Source organism: Echeneis naucrates, chromosome 10 (genome assembly GCF_900963305.1).
Source record: "Echeneis naucrates chromosome 10, fEcheNa1.1, whole genome shotgun sequence".
Classification (NCBI taxonomy): domain Eukaryota; kingdom Metazoa; phylum Chordata; class Actinopteri; order Carangiformes; family Echeneidae; genus Echeneis; species Echeneis naucrates.
Window position 1 is genome coordinate 12424493 of NC_042520.1, and position 18810 is coordinate 12443302.

The 18810-nt window shown below is 42.0% G+C and overlaps 3 protein-coding genes across 6 annotated transcripts in view; all 3 read right to left on the bottom strand.

Annotated features, from left to right (window-relative positions):
• LOC115049691 (protocadherin gamma-C5-like) overlaps positions 1 to 18810 on the bottom strand; it is a 209194-nt gene that overhangs the window by 95441 nt on the left and 94943 nt on the right. The window contains exon 1 of one of the 4 annotated variants that reach the window (XM_029512138.1): positions 10993 to 13383. The exons of the other annotated variants lie outside the window; for them this stretch is intronic. Within the exon in view, the coding sequence (XP_029367998.1) occupies positions 10993 to 13377 (2385 nt within the window). The 5' untranslated portion in view covers positions 13378 to 13383. Of the gene's footprint in view, positions 1 to 10992; positions 13384 to 18810 lie in introns of those variants that run through there. 4 annotated transcript variants of the gene reach the window in all.
• LOC115049692 (protocadherin beta-16-like) lies at positions 17 to 6114 on the bottom strand. The gene is made up of 2 exons (XM_029512139.1): positions 3597 to 6114; positions 17 to 113 (listed from the first exon to the last, which is right to left on the bottom strand). The coding sequence occupies exons 1-2, from the start codon at positions 5994 to 5996 to the stop codon at positions 111 to 113; spliced, it is 2403 nt and encodes an 800-aa protein (XP_029367999.1). The 5' UTR covers positions 5997 to 6114; the 3' UTR covers positions 17 to 110.
• Positions 11891 to 17201, bottom strand: LOC115049695 (protocadherin gamma-A10-like). Its single transcript, XM_029512143.1, has 2 exons — positions 14788 to 17201; positions 11891 to 11987 (listed from the first exon to the last, which is right to left on the bottom strand). The coding sequence occupies exons 1-2, from the start codon at positions 17170 to 17172 to the stop codon at positions 11985 to 11987; spliced, it is 2388 nt and encodes a 795-aa protein (XP_029368003.1). The 5' UTR covers positions 17173 to 17201; the 3' UTR covers positions 11891 to 11984.

Genomic DNA, 18810 nt, shown 5'->3' on the forward strand with positions numbered 1-18810 from the left:
ACTGTCAGCACTAACGGACACATATGAGGAGACTGGCACTCCGTTCACAGAGGAGTCCTCCAGGATGTAAGAAACACGGGCATTCTGGTTCCAGTCAGCGTCTCTGGCTCTCACTGTGAATATAGAGAGGCCTGGTGTGTTGTTTTCTACAATGTAGGCCTCATATGAGCTCCTCTCAAAGACAGGCGGGTTGTCATTGACATCAGAGATCTGTAAGGTGAGAGTGACGCTGCTGGAGAGGGAGGGGACTCCCTCATCAGAGCAGGTCACTGTGATATTATACTCAGACACCCTTTCTCTGTCTAATTCACTGTCTGTCACTAAACTAAAGATTTTTTTGGAAGTCACTTTCATCTGAAATGGCATCTGTTCCTCAATATTACACATGACCTTTCCGTTGTTTCCAGAATCAGGATCTTGAACATTAAATATAGTTACCACAGTTTCTGCCTTTGAGTTTTCTGATATTGAATTTGTTTTCGACATGATATTTATTGATGGGTGATTATCATTGGTATCAGTGACTTCAACAATAATCTTACAGGAATCTGTAAGTCCTCCATCATCACCAGCTTGTACATGTATTTCATAGTGCTGTGTCTTTTCATAATCCAGGCCTCCAGTTAAAGTTACCACACCACTGTCTTCATCAATTCTAAACAAATCAGGAACATCATCCAGCGTGTTGGTTATTGTATAGGACACTTTTCCATTGGAACCCTCATCTGCATCTATAGCACTGACTGTACTCAATATTGTGCCCTTTGAAGCAGTTTCCATAATGGTGACTTTATATACTTCCTGCGTAAATACCGGCGCATTGTCATTTACGTCTAGCACTGATATTTCCACTCGCATTTTCCCCGCCAGCTGCGGATCACCCCCATCAGAAGCCGTAAGTGTTAAAGAGAGATGCTCTTGTGCTTCTCTGTCTAATTGTTTTTGCAAAACCATCTCCACTTTTTTGCTCCCATCTTGCTGATTTTGGAGTTTGAGATGAAAGTTGTCTGTAGGTTTTAGCAAATAACTCTGCAGTCCGTTAACACCGACATCTAGATCCATAGCTCTCTCCAGCACAAATTTCGCTCCAATTGCAGCTGACTCGCTAATCCTAAATTTCATCTGATCCTTTTTGAAACTGGGCGCATTATCGTTGATGTCATTGATTTCGACTGTTATAGTATAAAATTCAATTGGGTCCTCCAACATTATTTGAAGATGCAAAGCGCAAGGTGTTGTCTGACCGCACAGCGTCTCTCTGTCGATCCTCTCTTTCACAATCAGGACTCCCCTGTCCTTATTCAGCTCGATGTAGTCCGCATTGTCCTCGGTATAAATCCGAGCTTTACCTGTCCTCAGTCTTTTCACGTCCAACCCTAAATCCTGCGCTATGTTGCCAACTAGAGAACCTTTTGCCATTTCCTCCGGAATGGAATAAGTGACCTGTCCCAACACTGAGCTAAAGGAAAAAACCGACACAAACAACAGTACTTGCCGTCTCATTGTCCTGTCGCACATTTTATCGTCGAGAAATCCCGAAGATGTAAAAAGGTCTTTAATCCAAAGCGCCAAGGTTTCTCTGTTACAAAAACGTTCCTGACGAAGACCGACAATTTCCTCTGTGCTTCCCGAAAGCGAAATAAATGAATCGCAGTGCGGACGTGTCGAGGCTTCTGCAACAACGCCCGTGTGCTGTGTGTGTGTGCCTTTCTGTCTTTAATATAACAGAAAGAAAGGAAAAGGCTCTGCCTTGGTCAACAGCGGCGCTGAGAGTCCAAACACTTACACTACACGAAACTGTGCAGTCAGGGGCTCTTTGTGAAGAAACGAGAAAGAGGGACGGTCGTCAAAATATTTGATCTCGCGCTCTTATTTTACTCCCCAGAAGGGCTGCTTCACAGAAAAAAAAAACACAAAAAAAACGTCGGTCCAATTCGGGACAGTTTAAATAAAATAACATAACTAAAGAATTGAATTGCAACTCTATTTAGCCACGCCAGATTTTAGTTTTTTCATGTAGTTTGTAGTTATTGCATACTAGAAAACCACGATTTCCTCTTTAGTTTTCCATTGCCAGTTGTATTCTTGATGATAATCAAGGAAATAAATACAAACCTAACAGCCCCTTGTCAAAAAAGCCAGAGATCAAACTGTTTACTCAAGTAATTATATTATTCTTTCACAATAAAAGAAGGATATCATTAAACGTTGGTAAATTACAGACAAAACCTGCATTGTGGCAGTTAGCATTATAAACTGAGCACTGGGAAGAAACAGCTTAGGAGTGATCACACTTGCTTTCCAGTTCGAACTCTTTCTTGGTAATCACAGTCTTGTCAGCCATGACTAATACCAAACCGATTGCTTGCATACCAAATACAAACAAGAAGACTTCTCATAATATATGCACCAACCCATATTCTGTTTTCCATATATTTTTATTCTCTATCCACCTGACCTTTCAACTGACAGCAGATTTGCTCACTGCAGACCTGAAAAGTACATCTGAGTAGCATACTATTCTACAATTAAACTATCTTGTTCGCTTTCCATAGCGCTACTTTGTCAAAAAGCAGTTTTCTGTTTAAAATCATTTGCAGGAATTCAGATGGTGTGACTTATTGCACATCAAACAACAGGAGAATTTGGTGTATTGAATCACAGCAGATCTCAGAGAGGTTGCAAAGAAATACTGTGTTAACCTTTACTGCTAGCTAATACGTGGCAAACTACAAGTGGATACTGCTGACAACACTGACAGCAAAGATTGTGCTAGTAGCAATATGATTTCAGCGATTACATTTACTGTCCAACTACAGGCCGATCAACTTTATGCGAGGTTGAAGTCCAGAATCAAAAGTAAATATCCATGTAATGGACCCTGCGAGGCAGAGTTCACTTGCTTTGAAAAAGATTAAGTCAACAACAGAGCTTTTCTAAATGAAATGTAATGTATGGTGAGTGAAATGTCAGGACACACTCTAAATTATATACCAGCACAATCTGATCGATTTTTACTTTTTTTTTTTTATTTTTGCAGTCTCTAAGATCTAATTCTCATGGCTTGCCAAATGTAAACCAGCAGTTAATTGGTAAGCAATGTATAAATTTTGGCACGTTCAGCAGTTTTCTAAAATGCATTCTGATGTGGGAATAAGCAAAATAATTCTAACCGTGACATAGTCTGTAAAGTTGCACCTATCAATTGATAATGAGTGGTGAAAAAAGGAGGAGTCAATATATTGATATTCATGAAAAGAACCTTTCTATCAAAGAAGCTTCTGAATCACAACTGTGTAATCACATAATGGGCCATAGGAAGCATGACAGCAAAAAATGTAAATAAAATAAAATAAAATAAAAACTCCAACTGTGACTCATATATGGATTGAAAGGAGATTTTAACCCAAAGAGAAAATGTTCTGTAATTTTGTAATGCAGCAGTTAAATAATTCTTTAACAAATAATTATCAACTTCATCAACATAAAATATTGATTCCACAAGAAAATGGATGTGACACAAAATGAACAGAGGAATAAAATGTGCTACCAATAAGGGTGAAATTCATTGCTTTTTGTCAAGCCATGAAACTGACCTCTAAAGGAGAGTCTGGTTCATCCAGGATGCTCTTTTCATTCTGTATCCGCTGCATCGTCCCTGTTGAACTGGGGTCCATTATCAGCACGTTCTCACTACCAGCTCTGCCGAACTTACAGTCACTCTTTCTGGAGTCAGTCGTCCTGCACACCTCGTAGTTGTACACGTGTTGGAGAGTCCCTGTCCCCAAAGTGTCTGAGTAACGTGGTGGATAATATGGAATCACAGGCAGGTTGGAGTGATACAGGATGCGAGACTGTCTCCACCTGTAGATCTTCACCGAGATAATAACCACTAAACACGTGATGAAGAGGAAGGAAACTACAGCCAGAGCCAACACCAAGTAAAAAGTCAGGTTGTCATTGTACTCCTTGTCGTGTGGAAAGTCAGTGAACTCCGACAGCACTTCAGGGAAGCTGTCCGCCACCGCCACGTTCACAATGACTGTAGCTGAACGAGAGGGCTGCCCGTTGTCCTCCACTATAACAGTCAGTCTTTGTTTCACTGCATCTTTATCAGTCACTTGGCGGATAGTTCTTATTTCTCCATTCTGTAAGCCCACTTCAAACAGCGCCCTGTCTGTGGCTTTCTGCAGCTTATAGGAGAGCCAGGCATTCTGTCCAGAGTCCACATCAACAGCCACCACTTTAGTCACCAGATAGCCCACATCTGCTGACCGAGGCACCATTTCAGCCACCACAGAGCCACCGGACTGGACCGGGTACAGGACCTGAGGGGGGTTGTCGTTCTGGTCCTGGATCAGTATTTTCACAGTCACGTTGCTACTGAGTGGAGGAGATCCTCCATCCTGAGCTTTGACGTGGAACTGGAAATCTTTGATCTGCTCGTAGTCAAAAGAGCGCACTGCATGGATGACTCCACTGTCAGCACTAACGGACACATATGAGGAGACTGGCACTCCGTTCACAGAGGAGTCCTCCAGGATGTAAGAAACACGGGCATTCTGGTTCCAGTCAGCGTCTCTGGCTCTCACTGTGAATATAGAGAGGCCTGGTGTGTTGTTTTCTACAATGTAGGCCTCATATGAGCTCCTCTCAAAGACAGGCGGGTTGTCATTGACATCAGAGATCTGTAAGGTGAGAGTGACGCTGCTGGAGAGGGAGGGGACTCCCTCATCAGAGCAGGTCACTGTGATATTATACTCAGAGGCTCTCTCTCTGTCTAACTCACTATCTGTCACTAAACTAAAGAATTTTTTTGAAGTCGCTTTCATCTGAAATGGCATCTGTTCCTCAATATTACATGTGACTTTACCATTGTTTCCAGAATCAGGATCTTGAACCTTAAATATAGTTACCACAGTTTCTGCCTTTGAGTTTTCTGATATTGAATTTGTTTTCGACATGATATTTATTGATGGGTGATTATCATTGGTATCAGTGACTTCAACAATAATCTTACAGGAATCTGTAAGTCCTCCATCATCACCAGCTTGTACATGTATTTCATAGTGCTGTGTCTTTTCATAATCCAGGCCTCCAGTTAAAGTTACCACACCACTGTCTTCATCAATTCTAAACAAATCAGGAACATCATCCAGCGTGTTAGTTATTGCATAGGACACTTTTCCATTGGAACCCTCATCTGCATCTATAGCACTGACTGTACTCAATATTGTGCCCTTTGAAGCAGTTTCCATAATGGTGACTTTATATACTTCCTGCGTAAATACCGGCGCATTGTCATTTACGTCTAGCACTGATATTTCCACTCGCATTTTCCCCGCCAGCTGCGGATCACCCCCATCAGAAGCCGTAAGTGTTAAAGAGAGATGCTCTTGTGCTTCTCTGTCTAATTGTTTTTGCAAAACCATCTCCACTTTTTTGCTCCCATCTTGCTGATTTTGGAGTTTGAGATGAAAGTTGTCTGTAGGTTTTAGCAAATAACTCTGCAGTCCGTTAACACCGACATCTAGATCCATAGCTCTCTCCAGCACAAATTTCGCTCCAATTGCAGCTGACTCGCTAATCCTAAATTTCATCTGATCCTTTTTGAAACTGGGCGCATTATCGTTGATGTCAGTTATTTCGACTGTTAGTGTATACAATTCAATCGGGTCCTCCAACATTATTTGAAGATGCAAAGCGCAAGGTGTTGTCTGACCGCACAGCGTCTCTCTGTCGATCCTCTCTTTCACAATCAGGACTCCCCTGTCCTTATTCAGCTCGATGTAGTCCGCATTGTCCTCGGTATAAATCCGAGCTTTACCTGTCCTCAGTCTTTTCACGTCCAACCCTAAATCCTGCGCTATGTTGCCAACTAGAGAACCTTTTGCCATTTCCTCCGGAATGGAATAAGTGACCTGTCCCAACACTGAGCTAAAGGAAAAAACCGACACAAACAACAGTACTTGCCGTCCCATTGTCCTGTCGCACATTTTATCGTCGAGAAATCCCGAAGATGTAAAAAGGTCTTTAATCCAAAGCGCCAAGGTTTCTCTGTTACAAAAACGTTCCTGACGAAGACCGACAATTTCCTCTGTGCTTCCCGAAAGCGAAATAAATGAATCGCAGTGCGGACGTGTCGAGGCTTCTGCAACAACGCCCGTGTGCTGTGTGTGTGTGCCTTTCTGTCTTTAATATAACAGAAAGAAAGGAAAAGGCTCTGCCTTGGTCAACAGCGGCGCTGAGAGTCCAAACACTTACACTACACGAAACTGTGCAGTCAGGGGCTCTTTGTGAAGAAACGAGAAAGAGGGACGGTCGTCAAAATATTTGATCTCGCGCTCTTATTTTACTCCCCAGAAGGGCTGCTTCACAGAAAAAAAAAAGTCGGTCCAATTCGGAACAGTTTAAATAAAATAACACAACTAAAGAATTGAATTGCAACTCTATTTAGCCACGCCAGATTTTAGTTTTTTCATGTAGTTTGTAGTTATTGCATACTAGAAAACCACAATTTCCTCTTTAGTTTTCCATTGCCAGTTGTATTCTTGATGATAATCAAGGAAATAAATACAAACCTAACAGCCCCTTGTCAAAAAAGCCAGAGATCAAACTGTTTACTCAAGTAATTATATTATTCTTTCACAATAAAAGAAGGATATCATTAAACGTTGGTAAATTACAGACAAAACCTGCATTGTGGCAGTTAGCATTATAAACTGAGCACTGGGAAGAAACAGCTTAGGAGTGATCACACTTGCTTTCCAGTTCGAACTCTTTCTTGGTAATCACAGTCTTGTCAGCCATGACTAATACCAAACCGATTGCTTGCATAACAAATACAAACAAGAAGACTTCTCATAATATATGCACCAACCCATATTCTGTTTTCCATATATTTTTATTCTCTATCCACCTGACCTTTCAACTGACAGCAGATTTGCTCACTGCAGACCTGAAAAGTACATCTGAGTAGCATACTATTCTACAATTAAACTATCTTGTTCGCTTTCCATAGCGCTACTTTGTCAAAAAGCAGTTTTCTGTTTAAAATCATTTGCAGGAATTCAGATGGTGTGACTTATTGCACATCAAACAACAGGAGAATTTGGTGTATTGAATCACAGCAGATCTCAGAGAGGTTGCAAAGAAATACTGTGTTAACCTTTACTGCTAGCTAATACGTGGCAAACTACAAGTGGATACTGCTGACAACACTGACAGCAAAGATTGTGCGAGTAGCAATATGATTTCAGCGATTACATTTACTGTCCAACTACAGGCCGATCAACTTTATGCGAGGTTGAAGTCCAGAATCAAAAGTAAATATCCATGTAATGGACCCTGCGAGGCAGAGTTCACTTGCTTTGAAAAAGATTAAGTCAACAACAGAGCTTTTCTAAATGAAAATGTAATGTATGGTGAGTGAAATGTCAGGACACACTCTAAATTATATACCAGCACAATCTGATCGATTTTTACTTTTTTTTTTTATTTTTGCAGTCTCTAAGATCTAATTCTCATGGCTTGCCAAATGTAAACCAGCAGTTAATTGGTAAGCAATGTATAAATTTTGGCACGTTCAGCAGTTTTCTAAAATGCATTCTGATGTGGGAATAAGCAAAATAATTCTAACCGTGACATAGTCTGTAAAGTTGCACCTATCAATTGATAATGAGTGGTGAAAAAAGGAGGAGTCAATATATTGATATTCATGAAAAGAACCTTTCTATCAAAGAAGCTTCTGAATCACAACTGTGTAATCACATAATGGGCCATAGGAAGCATGACAGCAAAAAATGTAAATAAAATAAAATAAAATAAAATAAAAACTCCAACTGTGACTCATATATGGATTGAAAGGAGATTTTAACCCAAAGAGAAAATGTTCTGTAATTTTGTAATGCAGCAGTTAAATAATTCTTTAACAAATAATTATCAACTTCATCAACATAAAATATTGATTCCACAAGAAAATGGATGTGACACAAAATGAACAGAGGAATAAAATGTGCTACCAATAAGGGTGAAATTCATTGCTTTTTGTCAAGCCATGAAACTGACCTCTAAAGGAGAGTCTGGTTCATCCAGGATGCTCTTTTCATTCTGTATCCGCTGCATCGTCCCTGTTGAACTGGGGTCCATTATCAGCACGTTCTCACTACCAGCTCTGCCGAACTTACAGTCACTCTTTCTGGAGTCAGTCGTCCTGCACACCTCGTAGTTGTACACGTGTTGGAGAGTCCCTGTCCCCAAAGTGTCTGAGTAACGTGGTGGATAATATGGAATCACAGGCAGGTTGGACTGATACAGGATGCGAGACTGTCTCCACCTGTAGATCTTCACTGAGACAATAACCACTAAACACGTGATGAAGAGGAAGGAAACTACAGCCAGAGCCAACACCAAGTAAAAAGTCAGGTTGTCATTGTACTCCTTGTCGTGTGGAAAGTCAGTGAACTCCGACAGCACTTCAGGGAAGCTGTCCGCCACCGCCACGTTCACAATGACTGTAGCTGAACGAGAGGGCTGCCCGTTGTCCTCCACTATAACAGTCAGTCTTTGTTTCACTGCATCTTTATCAGTCACTTGGCGGATAGTTCTTATTTCTCCATTCTGTAAGCCCACTTCAAACAGCGCCCTGTCTGTGGCTTTCTGCAGCTTATAGGAGAGCCAGGCATTCTGTCCAGAGTCCACATCAACAGCCACCACTTTAGTCACCAGATAGCCCACATCTGCTGACCGAGGCACCATTTCAGCCACCAAAGAGCCACCGGACTGGACCGGGTACAGGACCTGAGGGGGGTTGTCGTTCTGGTCCTGGATCAGTATTTTCACAGTCACGTTGCTACTGAGTGGAGGAGATCCTCCATCCTGAGCTTTGACGTGGAACTGGAAATCTTTGATCTGCTCGTAGTCAAAAGAGCGAACTGCATGGATGACTCCACTGTCAGCACTAACGGACACATATGAGGAGACTGGCACTCCGTTCACAGAGGAGTCCTCCAGGATGTAAGAAACACGGGCATTCTGGTTCCAGTCAGCGTCTCTGGCTCTCACTGTGAATATAGAGAGGCCTGGTGTGTTGTTTTCTACAATGTAGGCCTCATATGAGCTCCTCTCAAAGACAGGCGGGTTGTCATTGACATCAGAGATCTGTAAGGTGAGAGTGACGCTGCTGGAGAGGGAGGGGACTCCCTCATCAGAGCAGGTCACTGTGATATTATACTCAGAGGCTCTCTCTCTGTCTAACTCACTGTCTGTCACTAAACTATAGAAATTATTTAAAGAAGTTGTTATCGTAAATGGTATGTTGCCATTTATTTTGCAATTCACTTGACCATTGTTTGCAGAATCTGGATCAAGGACACTAAACATAACTATGACTGTATGTTGAAGACAATTCTCTGGGATTGAATCAGACTTGGAAAGTATACTGATCACAGGGTTATTGTCGTTAATGTCAACAACATCAACAATAATCTTGCTGGAATCAGAAAGACCACCAATGTCTTTAGCCTCAATATCAATCTGATAATATTTGGCTTTTTCAAAGTCAACTTCACCAACTAATATTACTTCACCATTTTCATTTATGGTAAATATATCAGACACGCTGTCCACAGTGGTCGATACCGAATAAGAAACTTCCCCATTTGTTCCCTTGTCTGCATCAGAAGCACTCACTCTTATTAGTGTTGTTCCTTTCGGAGAATCTTCCGCTATTGCGGCCTTGTAAACCGACTGCTCAAATACAGGAGCATTGTCGTTTGCGTCAAGCACAGTCACATAAATCTTGACGGTACCAGACATCTGTGGTTCTCCTCCATCTACAGCTGTTAACAGCAATGATATGTGGTCCTCTCTCTCGCGGTCCAACGGCTTGTGTAAAACCATTTCAACCTTTTTATTTCCACCCGCCTGACTTTGTGTTTTCAGCATAAAATTGTCCATAGGTTTCAGGCTGTAATTTTTCAGCCCATTTATGCCAATGTCTGCATCGATCGCTCTTTCTAACACAAATTTTGATCCCGTAACTGCGGATTCGCTAATTTCAAAACGCCTCAGGTCGTTTTTAAAACTGGGGCTGTTGTCGTTGATGTCGGTAATCTCCACTGTTATTCGAAAAAGCTCCATTGGGTTTTCCAGAATAATCTGCAAATGTAAAGCACAGGGTGTCGTCTGCCTGCAGAGAGACTCTCTGTCGATTCTCTCTTTCACAAGAAGAACTCCTCTTTCTCTGCTCAGCTCGATGTATTCTGCACTATCACTCGTAAATATACGGGCTTTACCCGCCTTTAATCTATTTATATCTAAATCTAAATCTCGTGCTATGTTGCCCACCACAGAACCTTTTGCCATTTCTTCTGGAATCAAATAACTGACTTGGCCGAGTACTGAACCGAGAGAAAGGATCGAGATGAAAAATGTCACTTGCCGTTTCATTGTTCAGTCCTTGGAATACGTTGTAGAACAAAAGAAGATGTTACACTCCGTTTCAGACCACAAATATCCACAGGCAAAAATTAATGGCGATATAACCAGTGAATTTTGAAAGACAGTTTATCCGCGAATGAGCGGTCTCTATGAACAATGCTTTCTCTTCCTCGCGTCCTCTAAAATGCCGAAATGAGATGGAAGGATCTGTGTCAGATGCTGTCTGAAACTGCAACAACTTGACCAACAGCGGCCCATGGAGTTCCATGGGAGAAATTACAGGAAATATTTTGCTATTAGTTGAAAGGGTTTAGTAATGTGGATTACTAGTAAGATGTAAAAACATCAAAATAATAGTAAGAGATGGGAGCGCCATCCAGCTAAGAGGTTTAAAATTTAAGTCACAAGTGTGGCCACAAAATTAAAGCAAAACTGTAAAAAACACAAAAGACAAAAAGACATTTTTCATATGTGCACGAGACTACCTCTGTGAGAGTGGCAGAAATATATAAACAAACAATTCTGACAAACCCAAGGGAGAATTTCTCTCACCTCTAAAGGAGAGTCTGGTTCGTCCAGGATGCTCTTTTCATTCTGTATCCGCTGCATCGTCCCTGTTGAACTGGGGTCCATTATCAGCACGTTCTCACTACCAGCTCTGCCGAACTTACAGTCACTCTTTCTGGAGTCAGTCGTCCTGCACACCTCGTAGTTGTACACGTGTTGGAGAGTCCCTGTCCCCAAAGTGTCTGAGTAACGTGGTGGATAATATGGAATCACAGGCAGGTTGGAGTGATACAGGATGCGAGACTGCCTCCACCTGTAGATCTTCACTGAGATAATAACCACTAAACACGTGATGAAGAGGAAGGAAACTACAGCCAGAGCCAACACCAAGTAAAAAGTCAGGTTGTCATTGTACTCCTTGTCGTGTGGAAAGTCAGTGAACTCCGACAGCACTTCAGGGAAGCTGTCCGCCACCGCCACGTTCACAATGACTGTAGCTGAACGAGAGGGCTGCCCGTTGTCCTCCACGATAACAGTCAGTCTTTGTTTCACTGCATCTTTATCAGTCACTTGGCGGATAGTTCTTATTTCTCCATTCTGTAAGCCCACTTCAAACAGCGCCCTGTCTGTGGCTTTCTGCAGCTTATAGGAGAGCCAGGCATTCTGTCCAGAGTCCACATCAACAGCCACCACTTTAGTCACCAGATAGCCCACATCTGCTGACCGAGGCACCATTTCAGCCACCACAGAGCCACCGGACTGGACCGGGTACAGGACCTGAGGGGGGTTGTCGTTCTGGTCCTGGATCAGTATTTTCACAGTCACGTTGCTACTGAGTGGAGGAGATCCTCCATCCTGAGCTTTGACGTGGAACTGGAAATCTTTGATCTGCTCGTAGTCAAAAGAGCGCACTGCATGGATGACTCCACTGTCAGCACTAACGGACACATATGAGGAGACTGGCACTCCGTTCACAGAGGAGTCCTCCAGGATGTAAGAAACACGGGCATTCTGGTTCCAGTCAGCGTCTCTGGCTCTCACTGTGAATATAGAGAGGCCTGGTGTGTTGTTTTCTACAAGGTAGGCCTCATATGAGCTCCTCTCAAAGACAGGCGGGTTGTCATTGACATCAGAGATCTGTAAGGTGAGAGTGACGCTGCTGGAGAGGGAGGGGACTCCCTCATCAGAGCAGGTCACTGTGATATTATACTCAGAGGATCTCTCTCTGTCTAACTCACTGTCTGTCACTAAACTATAGAAACCAGTGGTTGCTGTTTTTAAAGTAAAGGGCAAATATTCGTTGATAAAACATTGCACTTTACCATTTTCTCCTGAATCTAGATCCTCTATGTTTATCATTGTAACGACTGTATTGACGTCAGCATCCTCCGATATCACATTTGATTTTGACATTATGTTAATTTCCGGCTTGTTGTCATTTATATCTTGTACATCAACAATTAATTTGCAGGAGTCTGTCAGTCCTCCTTCATCACTAGCAAGTAAATTTAGTTGATAGTTTCTTGACTTTTCAAAATCAATATTTCCAACCAAAGTAATTTCTCCATTTTCCTCATTTACAGCAAATAATATCCTTTCATCATCGATTGAATTTGTAACGGAATAGGTTATTTTACCGTTGGAGCCTTGATCTGCATCTGAGGCTCTAACAGTGCCTACAACTGTGCCCGTTGGTGAATTTTCAGTAACTGTAGTTTTGTATGTGGTCTGTGTAAAAACGGGGGCGTTATCATTAGCATCTAAAACCGTAATAAGAATCAGCATCGTTCCGGACATCTGCGGCTCTCCTCCATCTACAGCCGTTAACACAAGAGAAATCTGCTCCTGCTTCTCTCTGTCTAAAGACTTCTGCAGCACCATCTCGACATTTTTGTATCCGTCAGCGTTATTTTGCAATTTTAAAGCAAAATTATCTGCTGGTTTTAAATCATAGCCGTGAACACCATTGATTCCAACATCAAGATCCACGGCCCTCTCAAGCAAAAATTTTACCCCCGTGATCGCTGACTCGCTGATTTTGAATTTCATTTCTCTCTTTTTAAAGGTCGGAGGATTATCATTGATGTCTGTAATCTGGACCGTAACGCTGTAAAACTCCATAGGGTTTTCTAAAATCACCTGAAAATGTAAAGCACACGGTGTCGTCTGTCTGCACAGCGCCTCTCTGTCGATGATCTCTTTGACGAGGAGGACTCCTCTTTCTCTGTTCAGCTCGATGTAATCGCCGCTCTCTCGAGAATAAATTCGAGCCTTACCGGACATCAAACGTTTGGTTTCTAATCCCAAATCCTGCGCTATATTACCTACTAAAGAGCCTTTTGCCATTTCCTCAGGAATTGAGTAGCTGACTTGCCCAGTGATGGAGCCGATGGAGAGGAGAAGGGTGAACAACCGCATCTGTCCTTTCATTGTTCCGTCCGTGTGATTTCTCAGCGAGGTTCTACAGTACCGATGTAAATCCCACTGAATGAAATCTAATAAAGAGCCAAGCATATCTTTCAACTGTATGATCCGACACAGTGGGGGAAAAGGCTCAGTTGTTGTCTCCTCTGCGACCATGCATTGTAGAGATTCAGACTGTTTATTCTTTCCCCTCTCAGTGTCTCTTGGATATGTCGACGTAACATGGGAGGTGCTCATGCAACACTACCCACAGTCATCAACACCGTGGTCAATAGCGGCCCTAAGAGTTCATACTGCAAAACTACAGAAAACCACGGGAATTCACGTGTCCGGAAAGCTTAAGTCTAACTGGAGACAAGGACTGACATGAAAGGACAAACATTGCCCTCTCCGCAAAATTCGCAAATTAAAACGATCACATTGGAAATCAGAAGCAGCGGCAAATCTGCTGAAACTTGTCAGTCAATACTTATTGAAACTAAATAGATTGGCAATTCGCAATGAAAAACACTTCGACGTTTAAAAAAATCCGGGTCATGACAAATGGTGAAATGGAAAGGAAAAAAACTGAGAAGGAAGAGCTGTCCGAGGTCCTGAAATCACGTTGGCTGGATGAACTGGTACCTTCGTGGTGCATGTTATTTTAAACACGACAATATTAACTGAAAAGGAGGTCTGAATAAAATTTCCATAGCGCAACAATATTAACAATTACACCTGTTCACTAAATTCTTAGAGAGGCTTTGCTGGAGTATAATAAAGAATTAATAAACAATATGGATGTTTAGTCAAATGTGGATAAAAAAAACTTCTATGTTAGTGCCAGAATACTCTCCCCGAGCAGGATTGCGAGCAGAGAAGAGATCAGTAAAACCAGTTTCAATGCAAACCTTCTAAACACAGCCTATTGTTAGAGATGCTGAAACCATTTATCAATTTTAAGCATTTCTAAGTCCCACGTGTTTCTGTTTCCTATTGAAAGAAATAAAAGATGGACTATTAAATAAGTCTGAAAAACAATCTTAAATTTGTGTCACCTCTAATGGATTCCCAGTTTATTTCAGTGTAAACATGCAATGCAACAAGGGGAAAGTTTGGTGCATGTTTAGTAATGTCACACACCACTGAATGTGTAGTAGGCTGTGAAATGTTCAGGGTTCTGCAAATGTCAAAAAGGCATTCAACAGTATACTGTCACTACAACTAAACACAAACAGAAACCAAAATCCATGAAAGCAAAACTAAATGATTTGACCAACCTCTAGAGCAGAGCCTAAATAATTAACAACTTTGCCACCAAAACATATGAATTCCGGATGACAAAGGATGAGCACCAAAATGAAAATAAACAGATTAATAAATTGTGCCACCAGTGAGAGTGTAATTAATCGCTTTTTGTCAAGCCATGAAACTGACCTCTAAAGGAGAGTCTGGTTCATCCAGGATGCTCTTTTCATTCTGTATCCGCTGCATCGTCCCTGTTGAACTGGGGTCCATTATCAGCACGTTCTCACTACCAGCTCTGCCGAACTTACAGTCACTCTTTCTGGAGTCAGTCGTCCTGCACACCTCGTAGTTGTACACGTGTTGGAGAGTCCCTGTCCCCAAAGTGTCTGAGTAACGTGGTGGATAATATGGAATCACAGGCAGGTTGGAGTGATACAGGATGCGAGACTGTCTCCACCTGTAGATCTTCACTGAGATAATAACCACTAAACACGTGATGAAGAGGAAGGAAACTACAGCCAGAGCCAACACCAAGTAAAAAGTCAGGTTGTCATTGTACTCCTTGTCGTGTGGAAAGTCAGTGAACTCCGACAGCACTTCAGGGAAACTGTCCGCCACCGCCACGTTCACAATGACTGTAGCTGAACGAGAGGGCTGCCCGTTGTCCTCCACTATAACAGTCAGTCTTTGTTTCACTGCATCTTTATCAGTCACTTGGCGGATAGTTCTTATTTCTCCATTCTGTAAGCCCACTTCAAACAGCGCCCTGTCTGTGGCTTTCTGCAGCTTATAGGAGAGCCAGGCATTCTGTCCAGAGTCCACATCAACAGCCACCACTTTAGTCACCAGATAGCCCACATCTGCTGACCGAGGCACCATTTCAGCCACCACAGAGCCACCGGACTGGACCGGGTACAGGACCTGAGGGGGGTTGTCGTTCTGGTCCTGGATCAGTATTTTCACAGTCACGTTGCTACTGAGTGGAGGAGATCCTCCATCCTGAGCTTTGACGTGGAACTGGAAATCTTTGATCTGCTCGTAGTCAAAAGAGCGCACTGCATGGATGACTCCACTGTCAGCACTAACGGACACATATGAGGAGACTGGCACTCCGTTCACAGAGGAGTCCTCCAGGATGTAAGAAACTCGGGCATTCTGGTTCCAGTCAGCGTCTCTGGCTCTCACTGTGAATATAGAGAGGCCTGGTGTGTTGTTTTCTACAATGTAGGCCTCATATGAGCTCCTCTCAAAGACAGGCGGGTTGTCATTGACATCAGAGATCTGTAAGGTGAGAGTGACGCTGCTGGAGAGGGAGGGGACTCCCTCATCAGAGCAGGTCACTGTGATATTATACTCAGAGGCTCTCTCTCTGTCTAACTCACTGTCTGTCACTAAACTATAGAAATTATTGGCAGTTGATGTTTTTAAAGCAAAGGGCAAATATTCGTTGATAAAACATTGCACCTTACCATTTTCTCCTGAATCTAGATCCTCTACGTTTATCATTGTAACGACTGTATTGACTTTGGCACCCTCCGATATCACATTTGATTTTGACATTATGTTAATTTCCGGTTTGTGGTCATTTATATCTTGCACATCGACAATTAATTTGCAGGAGTCTGTCAGTCCTCCTTCATCACTAGCAAGTAAATTTATTTGAAAACTTCGTGATTCCTCAAAGTCGACATTTGCAACTAAAATGACTTCACCATTTTCCTTGTTTATGTTAAATACTTTCCTCACTTCATCTCTATTTATGATGGAATAGGTTATTTTACCGTTGGAGCCTTGATCTGCATCTGAGGCTCTAACAGTACCTACAACTGTGCCCGTAGGTGAATTTTCAGTAACTGTAGTTTTGTATGTGGTCTGTGTAAAAACGGGGGCGTTATCATTAGCATCTAAAACCGTAATAAGAATCAGCATCGTTCCGGACATCTGCGGCTCTCCTCCATCTACAGCCGTTAACACAAGAGAAATCTGCTCCTGCTTCTCTCTGTCTAAAGACTTCTGCAGCACCATCTCGACGTTTTTGTTGCCGTCAGCGTTATTCTGCAATTTTAAAGCAAAATTATCTGCTGGTTTTAAGTCGTACCTTAAAAGGCCATTGATTCCAACATCAAGATCCACGGCCCTCTCCAGCACGAATTTCGCTCCGATCATCGCTAACTCGCTGATTTTGAATTCGAGTTCGCCTTCTTCGAAGGTCGGAGGATTATCATTGATGTCTGTAATCTGGACCGTAACGCTGTAAAACTCCATAGGGTTTTCTAAAATCACCTGAAAATGTAAAGCACACGGTGTCGTCTGTCTGCACAGCGCCTCTCTGTCGATGATCTCTTTGACGAGGAGGACTCCTCTTTCTCTGTTCAGCTCGATGTAATCGCCGCTCTCTCGAGAATAAATTCGAGCCTTACCGGACATCAAACGTTTGGTTTCTAATCCCAAATCCTGCGCTATATTACCTACTAAAGAGCTTTTTGCCATTTCCTCAAGAATTGAGTAGCTGACTTGCCCAGTGATAGAGCCGATGGAAAGGAGAAGGGTGAACAACCGCATCTGTCCTTTCATTGTTCCGTCCGTGTGATTTCTCAGCGAGGTTCTACAGTACCGATGTAAATCCCACTGAATAAAATCTATTACAGTCAATCAGTAGTTTTTCAACTTTGTAATCAGACTATAAACTGCGCAAAATCAAATCAGAGGTCACTGTATCTGCTGAAATATTCCACAGATTCTGACTGCTCGTTCTTTCCCGTCTCAACCTCTCTTCATTATGACGACGTAACATAGGAGGTGCTCACACAACCCGACTCTTATTCAACAACACTCTGGTCAACAGCGGCCCTCAGAGTTGATGGGAGAAAACTACAGAAAACCATTTGAATGAACTTCTCCAGGAGACTAAGTGCTGGGAAACTCTGCCCGTAAATAATACAATAACATCCATGCCAAGAACATCATAATACTTGCAAAAATAATGCAAAACCCCCCCCCCCAAAAAAAAACATACTTAAAATATTTGAACAGATACTCTGGAAAAACAGCTCAAAGCTTCAAATGTCATGACAAAAAAACATTCACATTGAGACGAAGGGTCTCAAATGTTGCTGTCCCTGGTTCTGAAATTATGGGAATTTGGTCAACTAAGGTTTTAACACAATTAGTTTCATAGTACTTAGCCAAGTGTTCACAAAATACTTAAAGTGGCCAATCTATGCAATAATGAAAACAATAGAATAAAATAGAAAAAATTAATTTGATGTTCAGTTAAATACTGAGGCAACGTTACATATCAAAAGCATATTAGTCCCTCCATGTAGCAGTGATAATAGAGAACCTGGCAGTAAAAACAGATGAGTTAAAACACAAACATATTTAAATAATTTAAGAACTACATTAAGAGGAAATGTCTGAGCGACTTCAAGCTCTTAACATTTCAATGAGGGACTATTTGCTAATGAACAAAATTTGAGTGTGATGGAGGCTATTCGCTCGTGATTCTGGAATTATCAGGCCATTGTGTTACTCTTTACTATTAAAAAGACCAAAAACTGAAAGAGAGATAAAGGCCATATACAACATAGAACTAATAGACTGACCTCAATGTTATGGACAATGATAAAGAAATTATCTGTTGTTGATTTAATGGCAAAGGGGATATTTCACTGATTTCATATTTCATCTCACGCCTCTCAAATGTGGGCGGGTTGTCATTTCTATCAGTGATTTCAACAGTCACAGAGCAAAACTCCATTGGGTTTTCCAGGATCAACTGAAAATACAGCGCACATTTACTGGTATAAATACAGGCTTTACCGGACTTCAGTCTTTCCACACCTAAACCTAGATCCTGGGCTAGATTGCCTATAAGAGCTCCCTTTACCATTTCCTCTGGAATGGAGTAGCTGACCTGCCCGCACACTACACTGAAAGAAAGCACAGAGATATACAACAGCACTTGCCACACCATCGTTCCTGTCGACATGTCTGTGAAGATAATTCAAAAATCCTGTTTCTTTGCCTCGTGAGCCGTTTATGACCTGTATACACACGTGAGCAGTCCAAAAGGGTCTTATGATCCTAAACTGTGGAAACAATTAATCCACTTTTGTAATCCAGGTTCATGGTGTTCATGGCAATCCTGACTGTTTTGTATATTATCTAGATTATTTGTTAGAATACTAAGTTCCTTATCTACTGTGTCCA